The following is a 19,331-nucleotide window of genomic DNA, read 5'->3' on the forward strand; positions in this document are numbered from 1 at the left end:
CGCACGCCCTTGGTGGCCGAGATTAGCGCGCTATCTTGTCGGGAGCTGCATCCGGGCCTGCGTGGTTATCGCTCAGTGCGACACCGCGTATTGCCCACTCGCACCTCGTGCAGTTCCTGCTCTCTGTGGGAACGAGTGGGCCTGCAAATATTAGGCGACCGGGATGAGGCTTTGTTTCTTTTTCGAGTTGGATGAGGTCCCTCAGCGAGGCATGCGTGGCCCACTTGGTGACCCATGCTGGGCGCAAGAAGACGCAAACAGCGCCTGCGAAATGTTTCGAAATCTAACCGTGCAGAAACAGAATAGGAACTGGTTCGTTTTCGTGTTGCCAAAGCAGCTTTTGCCTTCGCAGTGCCCGTACTGGTTGCATTGTGTCAGCAACCGCTGGCGGCAGCTGCGCCTCGCGAGTTCTTGGAGGTGGTTCGCCCGCGCGTGGACGAACTCGCTCGGCGGCGGCAGATATCGTTGGCCTGCAGGACGCTGCCAAAATTCCGCCGTCGTTTCGCGGAGTGCGCCCGCGTAGGCGCTTGGCGGGGCGCAGCTGGCGCGGGAACAAAGATCGTCGCGGCGTCCTTGGCTGCGTCCCTTGCGCTCGTCGATTTCGCTGCCGAACGTGGGCAGAGGCCATCGGCGGGCCGTGTTGTCTCCGATGACCCGGGCCGAGCCTCGTCGCCGACGGGTATGAGCCGTGCCACGTCATCGCGCGAAGGCCCCCCCGTGGCCGGTGTGTCCGGGGCCCAGAAAGGCCTTGACTCACGCGGGTCGAGTGAACAAACCCGCGCGGGCGGCAGCACGCACGTGCGGCCGACGCAAAAAATTGCGCAGCGAAACCAACTCATCCGCGCGATGCAGCAATCGGCCCCGTCCGGTCGGCCCCGACAGGAGCAGAACGGCGCAGGCCGGCTCGTTACAGTGAACCTGGGATCTTAATTTTGGACCGGCACCCAACGAGGCTCGGCTGCCAACGCACCGCCGGGACATTGCTGCCTCGATCGCGCGTGGATGTTGCCACAACGCTGCGCTGTGGCCAAGATATTCTTCTGGGAACTCGTTCCGAGGGGCTCGGGCTTTGGGTCTCGATCTGCCCGGAGTCCCGCGATTTCGGGGGGCCCGCTTGTGTCTTTGACCTGCGACGAGCGTTTCGAGGGCTCTGCGGTGCGCTCTTATTTTGAGGCACTTGCTGTGCAGCTTTGACACATCGCGAGGGGGCGGTTGTTTTTCGTGCCGCCCTTGCTCCCGGAGTTCAGCACCTGGTCGAGGGCGCGCGAAGCGCCGTTCCTTCGCTTGGGCAACGCGCGCTACGCAGCCGGCGGTTCTTTTTTCCCTGGAAGCCGTGTGACCGCGGCTCGGCTTGGACCCGCGCCCAGAGGCGCGCGCTTTTGCTGCCCGAGGTGGAAACCGGCGCCCCAGCCTCCGCCCGGTCTTCGGAAGCCGCGGCCCTGATCGCTCGTCGTTAGCCCACCGACGTTTTGCAGTGCCGCTCGTGCGCGCCCCGGGTCGGAGCTCTTTCGAAACGCCGTGCGTTTCCAGGTCAAGACTCGCAGCAACGATGCTCGACGTGGACGCGCTGCCAGGATGCGCCGCGCGTCGTCGTCGCTCGCCTTCCAAGCTGCGCTGCCGCGGGAAGACTTGAATCGCTGCGCGCGATAAGCAGGCGCCGTGCGCGTGCTGGGTCGTCGTGTACGGTGCGAGACTGCCGTGTCTTTGCGCGCCTGACGGTGCGCTGCCTCGGGGACCGAGAGTGCACAGCTTGTGACTGCGCGCATCGTCCGGCTTCCTCTCGAACGGGCTGATGTTGCGCCTCTGCGAGGCCGTGCCCGTGTTCACTGGTGGCGATACGTTGTATCGCGTTCCCTCCTGCGGATAACCATGGCGTCGACCAAGTGTCACGTGGTGGACCACGTGATCGACGGACTTGTGCCGCGCGCCATCTCGTATCGCCTTTTGTTGTCGGATGGGCAGCACCGCGTGAGTGTGACGTCACGTGCCCTTGGATGTCCGCTTCTGGGTTCCAAACAATGCATCTGTGTATCGTATCTTCAGCAAATACGCATTTGCCGCTATATCGGCGCTTCTAAACAGTCCTCTTAAATACACAGTAGCGACATTTTTGCATAGAGCTGCTTAACCTGGCATTTCTGTAGCTCTTTAAGATATTTAGCATTGCCTTTTACAACAGACATTGAGCATTGAGGAAATGTATTGGAGCTTGGAGATATAAATTTAATATTTGTATAAGCACTTGTTCCTTTAGTTTGACTATTCATTTCCATCTGAAAGTCACATACGTTTCGCAAGGCCAATCCCTTCAGACTACTACTTGGAACCTTGTTCGTGACGGCCTATGATAATTACTTAGCAAAGGCCTGAAGGCATGTTAACTGTATTGTGCTGCATTGCCTTTGATAACTTATAGAAGTGTAAGCATGCTAACTTGTTAGGTTCTCTGCAGCATGCATTCTCGGTGGCCCATGAACATTGTTCCCAGTGCCTTATAGATGTGCAATTATGGCTCGATTACATTCGTTGACATCTAGATACAAAGTATATTGTGGATTGAGCAGTATTTTATTTTTCTGAAGAGCATCTTAGTGCAATAATGCTGTCTGTCTGTTTGTTTACTTGTTTATTTAGATGCCTTGATGCCCTTTGTGGCTTTACAGAAAGGAGCAGTAATATATTGTCTATTAATGGATCTGCAGGTGGCAGCAAGCAGATGCTGGAAGGATGAATGAACAATTCATGACGTCTTATAATTTACACGTAGAAAAATAGCAGTGCAACCAAATGCATCAGAAAGTAATAAGTATGAGCAAATACAAATAATTAAAGGTAACTTTCAGCGTAGTTCAAGCCTTGGACTTGATACTCTTTGCTCTTTGACGCACAAACATTGCATGAAAGACACACCTCAGCAGATTACATGTGCATGCACTTAAAAAGTCCTCCTAGTGAATTAGTAAGAGCAAAACTTGTGACAGTTTAAAAACCTTTTTTGCTATGGAAAAGAAGGATGGTTTGAATATTTGATGGTTTTAGCTTATTCAGTTTCCTTGTACTTGCACAGTACAAGTATTCATTCACCTTATCAGCTGCAAGAAATACAAGCCTCGACACCTCCGTCGTGATCCCCCCTGAAGAACAAGCAGAGTTGGTTCTGAAACGTTAGGAAAATAAAGTTAATTTTTGGTTGGAGCCACTTGAAAGTCAAATCTCATATGATGTGTAAAACCTGCAAGTGCACTTTGCTGCACACTTCTTTGACCTAATCAAGGCGGCAGACCTTGGGTTTGAGTCTCAATTAAGTTGCGGGCTGTTGACATCATTCCTGCTGCCCTCCGTTCCTTGCACCAACCAATAGTTTGAAACACATATCTGAGCTTTAACAGTGCTAGGGAGAGTGCAGCTTACTTGGTTAAGGAAAGCAAGATTTCCCCATGAAATATTGCATATCATCTATTGAGATAATAATGCCATCAGACTTTTCCTTTACACTAGTTTCTTGAAAATCTTTTTCCATCTTAATTTAAGGCGTGCATGTTAAAATGATATGTTTAAAGGGACACAAAAGAAAAATATTAAGTCGAGCTGGAGTGATATATTATTCACCTAGAAAGTCTACGATTGTTTTCTGTGATGCATCAGTATATCACTTTGTTGTGTAGAAAATAGTTGCCGAAAGTGCCTCTCCTGCTCTTCGATTTTAACTGCCCCTGCCAAAATGTACAAGTTGACGTAATCACTGCGTGTCCTCCCTCTGCCACTCTGTGAATTGGCTAGGGCTGACGCCACAACAGAGGGCACCACTCTGATTTTTAATTTTTGTAATATTCTCTCTCTGTTCTCACAATGACTGACGAATTCATTACTACAGAAGCCTAATCATTCAATTTAGCCCGACTTAATATTTTCTTTTAGCGTCTGTTTAACTTGGAGATTTGGCACAAGCTGCGATGTACTGCTTGTTATTAATGTTTTATTTTCCTTGCAAGTTCAATTTACTTTGTGCGCAATTATGCTTACACCTGAATCCAGAAATATTGATGCTTGATGGCATGTACTGGACAGCGCTTAAGGAAGTTGGGTTGCTTTTTGTTGACTTTCTTGCTTTTTGCATCTCGCAGGATATGGATCTCATTGAGATCCTCTGGAAGCAAGATGAAGATCTTGGTGTTTCAAGGGATGCCTTTGACTACCATATGGCTTCTGAAAGCAGCAGCAAGGAAGCTGTCAAGCCGCCGCATTTTGATGTAAGTAACTTGCCACATGAAAACATGCATTTAAATTGAAAAGCTGCAGTGTAAATGTTTAGTGGTTATTGTTGTCCAGATTTGAGGCATATAGTGACAGGCTTTTGATAAGCAAGAGTGGAAGTTAGAACAAATTCAGGAAAGCCATTGATAAAAATCTGGTAGATAGCACTGATTAATCGTATATTGTCCTCTATCACTTGTTCATAATTGAACATGGCAACCGCACTGAAGTGAGGCACCAGTGCAGCGTTAATCCTATGTGAATGATTGATGCCAACAAGCTCTAAAAACAGCCTTTTTTTCGCTGAGTTTCAGTTTTGAGTACGGAGTTTATGGCTAAATGCCTTCTGACAGCACCAAATGATAGGTCGCAAGTGTCATTTGTTGGATTAGAGCAGGTACGAAGGACGAAGGAGAACTAGTTTGGCATGCCACTTTCTTTTCAAAGCACGGTCAGAGGAGGCAGACCAATGCAAAGACCTTGACTGCAGGGGTGTCACGCAAGTAATGTATAATTAACTAAGTGCACACATCTGACAGGAACTGTGAATGAGCTTTGCTTTTGTGTTTCTGCCTGGTCTATTTCTGAGAAAGCAAAATATTTTTTTCTTATCATTGTATGCTCTCATTCTCTATGTGCTTTCCACATTTCGATGAATAAGCATTTCCTTAAGGTATTTTTATGTGTTTTCCTTATAGAGTTAAGTGTAGCTGTAGTTCATTTTTCTTGTGCTCTGAAGTTGCCATGAATGAAGGCATTGTAGTGCCTGTGGGCTTTGAAAATTCAAGGCTACCCTCAAGAACATTGTGCCTTAACTGAAAGAGCATTTGCCAATTAAAATTCTTGAATAGCTTTGAAAGAAAAAAACAACGCTCCTATGTTTGGACATATTTGGCCTCAAATAATTCCATCAAATGGATGTTATACACTCTTCTACCATTCATGTGTCTATGCAGAAAAGCACTGAACTGTCAAACCTGTTTACTCAAAAAGTGAAAGGGTATGACACATAAAAGAATAGAGTCTGTGGGCATTCACATCCAAGTATTCTTGCACTGGACTGTTGTTATGAAAGCACCACTTTTCCCTCCATATACATAGTGTGAGCAGCTCTTCTACAATCGTCCTCACAAAGCATGTGCACTTTAAAAATCCTAAACTAAAGTTAAACACTTGGATTTGATCAGACAAACCTTGATTTATCTACACGAATATAAAAAAAAATAACCAGGGACTGTTTACTGAACATTAGCAAACAGAAATTTATTGATTAAACATAGCTGTCTGTTCTTTCTTTCTTCTTTTTGAATTAGTGCACTTCACTGGTAAATGTTCAAAGCTTTCATGATTGGGACAGTTATCACTAGTTACAGCACTGCAGTACTGGATCCACATTGTTGTACTCATCAAGGGCTAGCAAGAAGCATGACATGTCAACCACCGATAGTTGATATTGTTCAGACACAGACGAGCCTCAGATGCCGGATTGTTTAAATGGCTGTGTAAATAATTCTGGTCTTGGCTAAAGTTCACTTGCAAGAAAACAAATGGGGTGGCATGTCACTGCTCTTGTCTAGAAGCATGAGCGTTGTTTAAAGACGTTAGTACTACCTACTTACACTGCAGTCCATGTGACATGCCCTTCAGTTAAACGAATGTTATTGAAATGTACAATGCACACAAGAGATGGCTCTGCTGTAACGTGAACTGACAGATTATGGATATTAGACTCCTGTTGTTTACAGCAGCACAGTCCTGCTTTATTTTTTTTGTACAGCCGAACTTTGTTATAACAAAACTGGATATAGTGACATACCTGCCAACCCTCCTGATTCGCCCGGGAGACTCCCGATATTTTGCTGAACTTTCCAATTGTACGATGACTGTCTTATATTTCCCGAAAAGTTGTCTCTGTTCACGCAATAATAGTTTTTGCGAAACCAGCGCCGCGGAATCTGCAGCCACATCGTAATAGTCAGCATCACCAACGGCTGCACTAGCGCCATCGGTATCATTGACTAAACAGCCGACTACGGTGCCTAGTAAGCTGACCAAAGCCAGAGCCAGCCTGGCTCTTGCATTTCATGCATGCGCTCCTTCATGGTGCATTGTTACTGCTGTTTGTGTGTATGATTAGTGTTGGCTAGGCCGTGTGTGGGGTGCACCATGTAAAGTTAAAAACCTGGTGTGCTTGATGCCATGCCCCTATCAAAGCCCAAGAAAAGGTATTTGCAGACGTTTTTGCGATCTTACACTTCTGAATTTCCGTGCTTTATGGCATCAAGGAGAACATTTTGCATTTTATACGTGTGGATGCGACGTCAGCGTGCCTCATGGTGGCAAAGGCGACTTCAAACTGCACGTTTCTAGGGCGAAGCATCAAAGCTATGTTCGCACCACTGAGCAGCAAGACAACATAGTGAACTTTCTCCGGAACAACTGCGACGACAGTGTCATACGTGTGGAGTGCCTGCTTACAGGATTCCTCGCCGAACGCAACCTACTCCTTAGTGTCAGCTACCACGTGGGGCCTCTTCTACGGAAAATGCTTCCGAAATGCGACGAGGTGAAGCATTATGGATGTGGACGCAACTCTGAAGAATGTGGAGGTGGCCAACTTGAAATTTATTTCACAAGCATCGCTTTCGAGTCTTCGTTTCTTTATTCAGAGTTTCCCTCAGCTACTGCCCCGAGATTCCAATGAATTTCCTGAAGACGCTTTAGATGCTCTCGAAACTGAGTTTGCCACTCTAGAGGCGTACAGCCTTCCATAGGACATTCTGAATGAAGAAAAGTGGGATGTGCAGTGGTCTATGGTTGGAAAAATGAAAAACACTGAGGGAAAACATGTTTCACCGAGTTGCTAAGGTGATGCTGGATTAAATCGTGATACCGCATAGCTACGCAGTGTGTGAGAGTATTTTTAGCATGGCGCAATGAACTAGGACTGAGTTCCACTCATCATTGTGCAACACAACCCTCCAACACTTGCTTGCTGCTAGTGAAGGGCTCAGTCTGGACCATGTTTTGAGCAAAGCTACTCCGACAAATTTTTAAAGTGAGCAAAGTCTACTACTGCAAGATCTTGCAAAAGGACTCATCGAACATTGCCTGAAAGTTTGAACGAAACAGCCCCCGGTTCCACCGGAAGTTGAAACAGCAAATGCCCCCCCCCCCTTTGGTGCAAATAAAAAGTCTCCCGATTTTTTATCTCGCCAGGTTGGCAGGTATGTAGTGACATATTGGATATAACGAAGTACCTAAGTGGAATTCCCCCCGAAATTCTCATAGAGATTCATATTGCTGTATACACGTGACAGCGGATATAATGAAGTAATTCTATCTACCCTGTCAACTTCATTACGAGGTTTAACTGTACACAGAATCTTCAGGCCTTTAAGAAAGCACACTTTGAGTGTTTATTTATTTATTTATTTATTTATTTATTTATTTATTTATTTATTTATTTATTTATTTATTTATTTATTTATTTATTCATTTTCTTTTGCTGATTTTAACATGGGCACCAGGCAGTGCATCAAAATACGATGAGCTTTTAATATTGATCCAATATTGATAGAAATCTGTTTGCTTCAAAAAGTGCAAGGGTATGACACATAAAAGAATAGAGTCTGTGGGCATTCACATCCATGTATTTTTGCACTGGACAGTTGTTATAAAAGCACCACTTTTCCCACTGTATACATCGTATGAGCTGCTCTTCTACAATCGACCTCACGAAGCATGTGCACTTTAAAAAGCCTAAACTAAAGTAAAATAATTGGATTTGATGAGACAAACCTTGATTTATCTACACGAATATAAAAAAAATAACCAGGGGCTGTTTACTGAACATTAGCAAACAGAAATTTATTGATTAAACACAGCTCTGTTCAATGTAATTTCTGCATTATGTGAGACCTGCTTATATAGCAGGCCATGGGGTGATTTTCATGGTTTAGAGGGGGCTTAAAGGAAGTTATACAATAAGAAAGTTTCTTCAAGCAGTTGGTGTAATTTTCATGTCGCATTATTGAAAAAAAGTTGAGGCATAGTGATATCAGTAATGTTTCTTCTACAGTCGAGTGCCTTCCTTGATATTGCATCGTACCAAATTATTGATGACAATGATGAGTTAAATTTGAGAGTACTTGCATCACCTGCAACTTGTTGCGACTCTTTGTTGCAGAGTACCGAAGTGCCTGAAGATGAAGATGAGCCACTTGAAATGCAGGAGGACAGCAATCCTTGGGAGGGCTTCCAGTACAGGATAGACTCGGAGACAGGTGAGAACCGGCATTGTTGGGCCAGGCTGGCATTGTTGCAGTGTACACCTAGCCATGCTGTCACTGCACGCATCTTTCATATCTACAGAGCTCCACCATGAGATTAGCATCCTCACGGACCTCTAGTTGCCCTGAAATACACTTTATTTCTTTTCTGAAGAAGATTTATCAATAATATTATTTGTAGCTTTCAGAGTGGTGGTTTTGTATGGGTAGATTATAATATGTGGCATTATTTCTCTCGATAAGCATTGTCATCGTCAACCTGCGTAAGGGGGTCATAAACACCTTTGTTCTTTAAAAACTGAGCAACTTGCTGGTAGGAGTTCAATGCCCTTGGATGACTATTTTCCTGAAGAACTTTTTGAAAAGGGACTGATTATAACAGAGCTATAAAGAGCTCACTGTTTGCTGTCTCCATTCTCTTTCTATTCATCAATTGCTGTCAGCTGGAGCGACCCCAATAACAATGCCCTGCCTATCGCTCCTTTCTTGTTCTTTCTGCTTTGCACTTGTGGCAGTCCTTCGGGGTTGGTGTTTGAAAGGGGCAAAGGATTAATGACAGGACAGGCAGGACACGTTAACAACCTGGACTTCCCTGTTTTCACTCTCAAGTAGCTCCTGGTCATAAGCAATCACTCAATAGCTGGTGCCTATGGCCCATTATACATACTACAGCGTGTTAAAACATCACAGTTGACATCATGGTGTCATATAATGCACAAAAAATTTTGAGCGTCTCAACAGACACAGGAGAAAGTGAAGCAATCTGTAATACCAGATTGTAGGTTCTCTGCTTTGTTTAGTTGAATGAGATTTGTCTCATATGTTAATGAGCAACATTGTCTACAGATTGGGAATGTGTTCTTAGTGCACTTGAAAAGTGTTGTAGTGGCCTTTCATGTTTAACTGCCAGACAAAAGTCTCTTCCAGCATCCTCTGTTTATCTCTGTCCTGCATTGACCGAATTCATCCTTGCTGCCAAATTTCCTCCTCTCGGCAGTTTTAACTAATCCTCGGCTGCCTTCTCCTTCATATCCCATCTATGCGCACCCAGTCTGTTATTCAAGTCGATAACTTGTTCTGTGCATTACATGACCTACACAATTCGACTTCTTACTTTGATCCCATCCAGAATATCGACTACCTACATTTGCTCCCTAATGCACGCTGCCATCTTCCTATCTGTTAATTAAAGGGACTGTGCAAATGTTACTGAACATTGTGTAGTGAACATGGCTACTTGCTACACTATGCTCTTGCATACACCTGAGCTCAATACGATTCCTGCATAACAGCAGAGAGCCTACATTGTTGCTCAAAACTGTGCCTACCTTCTCCTCCAGGTGTTCTTTCATTGATTTTCTTTCATTTGTCTCTGCCACCTCATGTTTATTGTGCTGGTCCAAGAAACACAGTGGGTGGATTCCTTTACTATACATCATGATTAATCACTTTCTCCACTAAGAGCAATAACATTCTCAAGAATGTCTTGATATTTCTGTGCTAATTTTCCAAATAACTCTCATTGTTGTTCGTTGTCTCAGGAGGTAGAGTAAAGTAACTAAAGAATGCAAAATAAACTTTTGCAGTGCTGGTTATCTGCCCGAGTCATTTGCTTAAGTTGCATTGCCTTGTCCAAAATAGACAATGTCACAAATGGGGCTGGTTTCCCTTTTTAGTCTGTATTATGTTTATATGCTCCGGTATCTCTTTCACATGTGAATTCTGTGAAAAGGCTGCGGAATTGCCTGCATACAGGCCTGGTTCTTTTTGTTCCCAACTTTGACTGTTCTTTGTTAGTATGAAATTTCCTCTGCACTTGGCTAGACTATGTTCTCACTCGTAGTTTAGTGAAACAAGAGCAGAAAGAAAGAATGCAGTGCAGCAGTGTGTTTTAGTCGAAATGTGCTTAAATCTGATAGTTGCAGGTAGACATGGCAAAATACCACCACTTCCGAAGCGAAGATGCAATCTGGCAGTGGTGATAGGCCATACCACATTGTCAGTGCAAACCTACAGGCAGGGACGTATAGAGCTGGGATGGATATTGCTGGCACTGCTCCAGGGGCTCAGTACTGTGTCAGTACAGCTCCAACCCTCGAGGCTGTGGCAGGGGCAATGTCGGGCTGTTGATAGCTTCTCCAATCCAGTATACATTCAAAGCCTTTTGTTTCACGGGCCCGATTCCTAGCCTTGCAGTCAAATTTCAGTGGAATGAGAAGTATGCCCTGCTTTGGTAAGTGTTTAAAAACACTGGGTGCTTAAAATTAATATTGATTCTCATAGCCCTACTGTGTAGCTTTGATAAATCGAATCCCAAATTTAATTTCATTGAAACCCTTGTTTTGCAATGTGCTCATCAGCTAAGCACTTCTAACACCAGATGTATTTCGCAGCTTTCTAAAGGGCACCCTGCAGCACTCTTTAACGTGGCCAATAAATCGCGCTCAATGCGAGGCAATGCTCTAGTGAGCGCACAAGCCAAGTTTACTCACTTCGGTGCATCAGGGAAGGTGTAATGTCGCTGGAAGATCACTCATGCTTGCCTACAGCTTCTTCAAAACCCTCTGTCTAAACTGTTCATCATGATGGAATCCAGCCTTCATACAACTATTGGCTGGATTTCTGAAAACATCACGATTAGTCATTACTTTATGAAAGACCAAATAAGCGTCTGCAATGCTTACTATGGTTTTTATATTATTTCACACGCATAAAAATTGCGAAATTCGACTGTGTCTAAAGTCTCGATATCACCAGTTCGTTTTGTATTTGTGGTATACGGCAGCTGTCGTCTGCTTGTGTTGTGCTGGCTCCTTTGAAACCTAGATTGTTATGTTAGTAAGAGTTGCACGCATAAAAGGACGAACATGGGGAAAAAAACTAGGTAGACGGAAATATATGCAGCTTCGAAATGAATAAAAGCAGTTTATAGTTTGTGCTCGTTCAATATAATCAGCTTCAAAACAAATAAAACCAGTTGATAGTGTGCGCTCTTTCCGTCTACCTCGTTATTTATCCTGTGTTTGACCTTTTATTCACGCAACTCTTCCTAACATGGCACGCACCAACTCACCCAGCAATAAATTCTTCTAGAAAACCTAGATTGTGTTGTTGCTGAAGTTCTGCTACCCTCAACCACAGTGTGTCTTTATCTTTGTGTGTAAGATTTGTGCATGTCTAGAATCACCTGAACACAATCAGAATAGTAAATATTTATTCTTTTACTTCTGTCATTCTAACACATGCAACGAGAGTACTGCATATTTTGTGTTGGCACTTCTTTAAGTTGTATGGTATGCGTTTCACAAGCCGTGTTGCTTGAAATTAGCAGGAAACTGCGGTGCCGCTTTGCAGGTGTTAATTGTAAGGGTGGCAACACTGATGCAAATCCACTGCGTAAGTTACTCCGTGGTGTGCAGGTTTTGGCTATACTCGCAGACAACTTTTCTTAGCTATGAAGTGAAAGCTACGGTGGCGGAGCTTCTGTACATGACTATATTCATACGCAGTGTAGTCCGGGCACACTTGGCACCGGTTTCGGTTTCGCCAACCTTGCACAACCTCTTTATTCAAGGCAGATACAATTACCTCAGCATGAATCAATGTTTATTCGCATCCTATATATGTCAAGTTCTGAACAGTGAGCATTCTAGCCTGCATCGGAGCTCCAAAGCAGCTGTATGGCATTGGCTAGGACTTGGGACGTGCAACCGGTGCTGGCGTTAGTAGAGCCAGCGCAGCAGGCAGCTCACTCACTCATTTGTGCATGCCAGTAGTTGCAATACCCAGATGGGTTTGCTTGGTTTCCACGCAGCTGGAAAAACTTATTTTGTGTGCTTCAACAGTCTTTTGTTGCCAAAGTTGGTCAACAGCCTCCCAAGGGAGTTGATTGGCAGGACAGCAAGCGACGAACACTCACCAGAAGACACGGCCGTCATTTTGCGTTTGATGAATGTGCAAAACGTGCAACGGTCTTGGGTGAGCGAAAACTCAGAAAGAGCAGACTAAAAATAAAATAAAATGCCGATAGCTGACTGGTGAATGTTACATGTATTTTCAAATTAGTTGCTGTAAAAAACAAAAAAGGTATTGGTTTCTATTTCACAGGTAAGAAAAAGAAAACGAGCAAAACTGCGGGACTATTTCCAGCAGCGGTAAAAGAGGCGCACTTAGTTTCCGCAGCTTCCACTTCATAGCCAAGAAAAGTTGTCCGCGAGTATAGCCTGATTAAAGGGACACTAAAGGTTACCAGAAAGTCAAGTTAAAGTGGTAGAGCAATGTTCTAGAACGTCTAAGGCGTCAATATAATCGCAAACAAAGCTTTAGTAACCGAGAAATTGAGGTGAATGCATGACACGATTTGAGACCCCCCAGCGACATTCCGGTACTAGCCCGACGACGAAAGCACTCCTCATAATTTGTGTTACTAATACTCAACTACGCGTATTAAAAATATCATTTCATTCGATTATAAGACGGAAGAAAATTCTACTTGTCTACGTCTATTCGATTCTAAGAAATAACATTTTGACGTTACCTTTCAGTGGTATGGGTGGTTGAAAGGTTTCGCTTTCGCTCGACTCTGGGCCGCGCACGCTTTGGAGTTTCAGTAGTTTCATTATTGCGTCGTGCTGTGAGGGTTCTGCTGGCTCGCGAAACTTTCATTTGGAACAAGCAGCGAGAATGCCACGTCCATGTGATGTCGTGGGAAGCTCTCGTTGCTTTCCCGCTCCAGAGAGCCGGTGTCGAGGCCGCCGTCGTAGTACACAACGACGCCGGCAGCGCGAGCCCTCAGCAGCAGGTCGCGCTCGTCAGTGCTCAAATCGCTGAAGTTGAGCACAGCATCGCGAGCCAATCTGTCGTCGTCAGGGTCCATTGCGACGAGAATGAATGTTTGCGTCATAGAATGAAGTACCAGCTTATCGTTGTGCGTTTCTCCTTCCGCTAGCCACCACACTCCCGCTTTCGCTCTGCTGTCGGCTCTGTCTTGGCTCTGTTTCTGGTCGCACGTTTGTGTTTTGCGCAGAAAAGCCGTAGTGCCGTCTGCGGACGCCGTTCTACTCACCGACGGTGCAACGTCACTATGAGACCATGATGTCAGTTCTGCTCGATCAGAGGGCGGGCGATTTGAACTGCGCTAGAGGTACGCGGACGCTTCAGAACGCATTTTCTTTTAAAATAAGTCTCTCCTTGGCACGAAACAAGCGTTTCAAGGTTTCTGGGATGGTATTTCAACAGTCCACATTGACTTAATAGTAACCTTTAGTGTCCCTTTAAGAGTGCATCAGATTACCAGCTTCCCAGCAGGGTTGCCACTTCTTGTTGTGTGGCGGTTGTGGCTGGCCAGTCTGACTTCTCCATGTTACTTTGCACAGTGGTGCACATACAGGCTATCTAAGCCATCGAGCACTTGAGCCGTCTTCGAAAAACGGGGTCCATCATTGCCTAAACAACAACAGCGGCCACACGGCTGCTGGCACGACAGCATACACAAGTTGGCAATGGAAAAAAGCCTAAGCAGTTTCCTTGAATACGTCTGAACACCACAGCTAGAGTAACAATGCTTGCCCAGTGCCTCCTAGAACCATATAAGCTCTACAGTAACTCGACCATAGGTTGAGGGACAGCCCGTGAGTTACATTTGTGTCCGCCAAAATCAGAAATTGTGGCGTTCACTTCAAAACGCAAAGTGAATGTTAAACTGCCCGCCACGATTATGTGGAGTGAGTGAACACCTCGTTCCGCCATAGCCTTCGCAGTGCAAGTTGAAAAATGAGTGGGACCATCGTGGAAGGGATGAAATGCTACCTTTGTACCTCAATAACTCTGCTTCTGTGGAATGCATTCAAGTACTTTTTTCTGCAAGATATTATTAAAATAGGTCCCTTTAATGGCATATACATTTCCCAACATCATTAAAAAGGACTACAGGGCCTCTTTCAGTTGCCGTACAATGACAGCAGCATATGCTGTTAAGTAGCCGAAAGGAGTTCTTGTCTGCTGACTCTGCCTTGACCACACTTGCAGGAGAGCATATCTTGGGTGGTAGCAACCAAGGAGAGAGCAAATGCGAGGAGCCAAGGGAGCGTGTCGACAGTGGATGCTTCCTCCTCGACGAGGAAGAGGACACAACGCTGGGCAGAATACCCGAGGAAGACCGCGAGGCCCTTTTTGCCGAGCTGGACCGTATTCTCCAGGGGCAGTCTCCCCAGGTCAGTGTCTCCTCCTATCCTTGTCAAAGTCTGGAGAACTTGCGGAAAATCCTTGCAACACGAAATCAATATGTACTGTACGCATGCAGTATTGAAGTGCTTACAAAGCGCAGAATACTTTTGTGTGCTGGAATACAACACGACTAAATGTTAAGAAAATTTAATAGAGTCGAGCCTCGACATAAGGAACAGAGATATGATGAGGTAAACCTAAACTTTTTCTGCCAATGTAACAAATGTATGCTTCTTATGAACATTGGATATAACTAAGTTATTTTTGTGTCAGGTGCAACTTCATTGTAATTGGTCTGGCTGTATTCAAGGTTGCACCCTTCACCTACGCACATTAGTTGCAAAACACAAGGTTGCAGTTTCGATTCCTAGCCATGGCTACTGCTTTCCAGTGGGGGCGGAATACAAAATGTTAATGCACCAAATTTTGACTTTGAGTGTAAATGAGAAATTCCTATGAAATGAATCAAGAGCCCTGCTCTGTGGCATCTCTCACAGCCACTGTGAACTGCTTATATTTATTTATTCCCTTAAAACATAGATGGCACAAGCAGTGTTACAATACATTGCTTTTAGATGTTCAGTCCCTTATTCAATCGATTTGCTTGTTTATCAGTACAAAGCAAACTAAAGAAATGCTGCCATGGATAGGCACAAGCGCTCTGTCCGGTTTCTCATGAGCATGAAGTCCCACACAGTCCACTACGTGGAGCTCTTCTGCAGACGTAAGCATGGAATGGCACCTTGAAGATTTAAACACAGCAGGCGCTGTTCATTTCTTACTCAAAGAGAGGGCAACGTTCACATGTATTAGAGAACCCAGCACATCCAGCGTTCATCCCAAAAGATGAGGGGTTAAAATTTGTATTCGTTCGGAGAGCCATACTGAGAGCACTTATATGAATTCAACGAATAGAAATGCGACAACTACAGCTACTATTTACAACATTAGCCGAGTTTCTCCAGGCTTGTGTCCGATTCCCATGTGTGTGGTTGTGTGAAGCCAAAGTTAACTACACTTGGGCTTAATTAAGTTGTGCCTATTCCTGGTTTGGAAGCCATAATAGAAACAAATATTGGAAAGTAGTAACCTGTAATCCAAAAACTTTAGATGGATCCTTTATTTGCAGAATATTGTTACAGTGCGTAATGCAGTACAGTAGGACAAAGTAGAACAACATGACTGTGAACCCAGTGTTGGCAATAACAGGGCACTGGAGCACTGTATGAACACAATGAGAAAATATGAAAGTGAAAAATTGCCATCCACCCGACTGTAGCACAAAGCTGCTAAGGAAACCAGGATTAATTTTTCTTCGGCTGTGGAGCTATCTTTTTGAAAAACCCGTAGGGGTTTCTTTTGTAGCTTTGTGCTACAGTTGGGTGGGTGCCGATTTGCAGTGACCGTAGGTCTAAAATAGCATTCATCGAAGCCACCACCGCTGCTGCCATTTTGATTATCTCACAGCCAGAGCCAGTCATAGCCACCGCGGCCACCGTAGGCATTTATGTTTGCCCACATGGTGTCTGGCATGTGCATTATGTGCTGTTGTGCACTCTGCTGGGTGCAGCGGTGGCGTAGAGGTAGAACACCCGCCTCGCGTGCAAGAGGTCCGTGGTTCGAATCCCGGTGCCGCGCAATTTTCCACCGGATTAAACAAAAAATCCGCGTGTTGATAAAATTGCATAAACAGGCATGGAGTGTGGCCTGATCCCGGTGACCAGAACCGGTAACGCACTCCTTCACCAGAGCAGGATTGGCCACCCTGGTGCAGTACTTGGCCACAACCTCCTATATGAACACAACAATCAAACCCCAGCCCTCAGTCCCCAGCAGCTGCGAAGCAACTGACCACGGCGGCGGTCAGACCTGCGACGCAGCAGAGGGTGCTAAGAATCCCTGGCTCTGGACAGGCCGCCATTGGAATATGAACCTGGCAACATTTAACGCTAGAACGTTATCTAGTGAGGCGAGTCTAGCAGTGCTATTGGAGGAATAAGAGGGCAGTAAATGGGATATAATAGAGCTCAGTGAAGTTAGGAGGCCAAAAGAAGCATATACAGTGCTAAAAAGCGGGCACGTCCTGTGCTACCGGGGCTTAGCGGAGAGACAGGAACTAGGAGTCAGATTCCTGATTAATAAGAATATAACTGGTAACATACAGGAATTCTATAGCATTAACGAGAGGGTGACAGGTCTTGTTGTGAAACTTCATAAGAGGTACAAAATGAAGGTTGTACAGGTCTACACCCCTACATCCAGTCATGATGACCAGGAAGTCGAAAGCTTCGATGAAGACGTGGAATCGGCGATGGGTAGAGTGAAAACAAAATACACTATGCTGATGGGCGACTTCAATGCCAAGGTAGGCAAGAAGCAGGCTGGAGACAAGGCAGTGGGGGAATATGGCATAGGCACTAGGAATAGCAGGGGAGAGTTATTAGTAGAGTTTGCGGAACAGAATAATATGCGAATAATGAATACCTTCTTCCGCAAGCGGGATAGCCGAAAGTGGACGTGGAGGAGCCCGAATGGCGAGGCTAGAAGTGAAATAGACTTTATACTCTGCCCTAACCCTGGCATCATACAAGATGTGGACGTGCTCAGCAAGATGCGCTGCAGTGACTATAGGATGGTAAGAACTCGAATTAGCCTAGACCTGAGGAGGGAACGCAAGAAACTGGTACGTAAGAAGCCAATCAATGAGTTAGCGGTAAGAGGGAAAATAGAGGAATTCCAGATCAAGCTAAAGAACGGGTATTCAGCTTTAACTCAGGAAGAGGACCTTAGGGTTGAAGCAATGTACGACAATCTTGTGGGCATAATTAAGGAGTGTGCAATAGAAGTCAGTGGTAATTCCGTTAGACAGGATACCAGTAAGCTATCGCAGGAGACGAAAGATGTGATCAAGAAACGCCAATGTATGAAAGCCTCTAACCCTGCAGCTAGAATAGAACTGGCAGAACTTTCAAAGTTAATCAACAAGCGTAAGACAGCTGACATAAGGAAGTATAATATGGATAGAATTGAACATTCTCTCAGGAACGGAGGAAGCCTAAAGGCAGTGAAGAAGAAACTAGGAATTGGCAAGAATCAGATGTATGCGTTAAGAGACAAAGCCGGCAATATCATTACTAATATGGATGAGATAGTTCAAGTGGCTGAGGAGTTCTATAGAGATTTTTACAGTACCAGTGGCACCCACGACGATAATGGAAGAGAGAATAGTCTAGAGGAATTCGAAATCCCACACGTAACGCCAGAAGAAGTAAAGAAAGCCTTGGGAGCTATGCAAACGGGGAAGGCAGCTGGGGAGGATCAGGTAACAGCAGATTTGTTGAAGGATGGTGGGCAGATGTATTCAGAGGAGGACAGGAGGTATTCAGAGACCTGCATAAGGAAGAATTGGGGATAAGAGTTAATGGAGAGTACCTTAGTAACTTGCGATTCGCTGATGATATTGCCTTGCTTAGTAACTCAGGGGACCAATTGCAATGCATGCTCACTGACCTGGAGAGGCAAAGCAGAAGAGTGTGTCTAAAAATTAACCTGCAGAAAACTAAAGTAATGTTTAACAGTCTCAGAATAGAACAGCAATTTACAATAGGTAGCGAGGCACTGGAAGTGGTAAGGGAATACATCTACTTAGGGCAGGTAGTGACGGTGGATCCGGATCATGAGACGGAAATAATGAGAAGAATAAGAATGGGCTGGAGTGCGTTTGGCAGGCATTCTCAGATCATGAACAGCAGGTTGCCATTATCCCTCAAGAGAAAAGTGTATAATAGCTGTGTCTTACCAGTACTCACCTACGGGGCAGACACCTGGAGACTTACGAAAGGGGTTCTACTTAAATTGAGGACAACGCAACGAGCTATGGAAAGAAGAATGATGGGTGTAACGTTAAGGGGGGATAAGAAGAGAGCAGATTGGGGGTGAGGGAACAAACGCGAGTCAATGACATCTCAGTTGAAATCAAGAAAACGAAATGGGGCATGGGCAGGACATGTAATGAGGAGGGAAGATAACCGATGGTCATTAACCCTTTCGCTGTCGGACCTTTCTGGCCGTGACGCACCCCCAGTGTCGGCTTGGTTTCAGGGAACGAGCATAACAGGGAATGAACATAGCAATTTATTTTTGACTATCATTGGTATACAAATAACATAGTCAATGCAATATGCACATTTCAATGTTCTGCAGCTGTTATTAGTAAACATCATCATCATCATCAGCCTGACTATAACATCCGTTCAACATCCGAATCTGACGATGCGGAACTCATCTCTTCGTCGCGTTAGACTCTGTCCGAGTCCAAATCCGAGCTCGGCTCGTATTCTGAATTGTAAGAGCCACCGCTCCAATGAACAGACGGTCTCGCGCCGCTCAGCTATCCGAAAGTAACCGCGCGCAGGGAGGATGCGCTTTCAGTCGCCCGCGCAACGGAGATAAATGGGACGTTGTGTGATCAAGAAGAGGGAGATGGAAAAAGGCTAAAACAAAGTTCGAAGGGCTTTACGTTTACTGCTGCAAGTCGGAAGCGAGGGTGCGGCGAGAGAG

General features: G+C 45.2%; 1 protein-coding gene across 3 annotated transcripts in view; it reads left to right on the top strand.

Annotated features, from left to right (window-relative positions):
• cnc (NFE2 like bZIP transcription factor cap-n-collar) overlaps nt 1-19,331 on the top strand; it is a 194,035-nt gene that overhangs the window by 70,886 nt on the left and 103,818 nt on the right. For all 3 annotated transcript variants that reach the window (XM_050177397.3, XM_050177394.3, XM_050177395.3), the window contains 3 exons: nt 4,125-4,250; nt 8,444-8,540; nt 14,574-14,758. In XM_050177397.3, coding sequence (XP_050033354.1) covers nt 4,125-4,250; nt 8,444-8,540; nt 14,574-14,758 — 408 coding nt within the window. The remainder of the gene's footprint in view (nt 1-4,124; nt 4,251-8,443; nt 8,541-14,573; nt 14,759-19,331) is intronic.

This window comes from Dermacentor andersoni, chromosome 5 (genome assembly GCF_023375885.2).
Source record: "Dermacentor andersoni chromosome 5, qqDerAnde1_hic_scaffold, whole genome shotgun sequence".
Taxonomy (NCBI): domain Eukaryota; kingdom Metazoa; phylum Arthropoda; class Arachnida; order Ixodida; family Ixodidae; genus Dermacentor; species Dermacentor andersoni.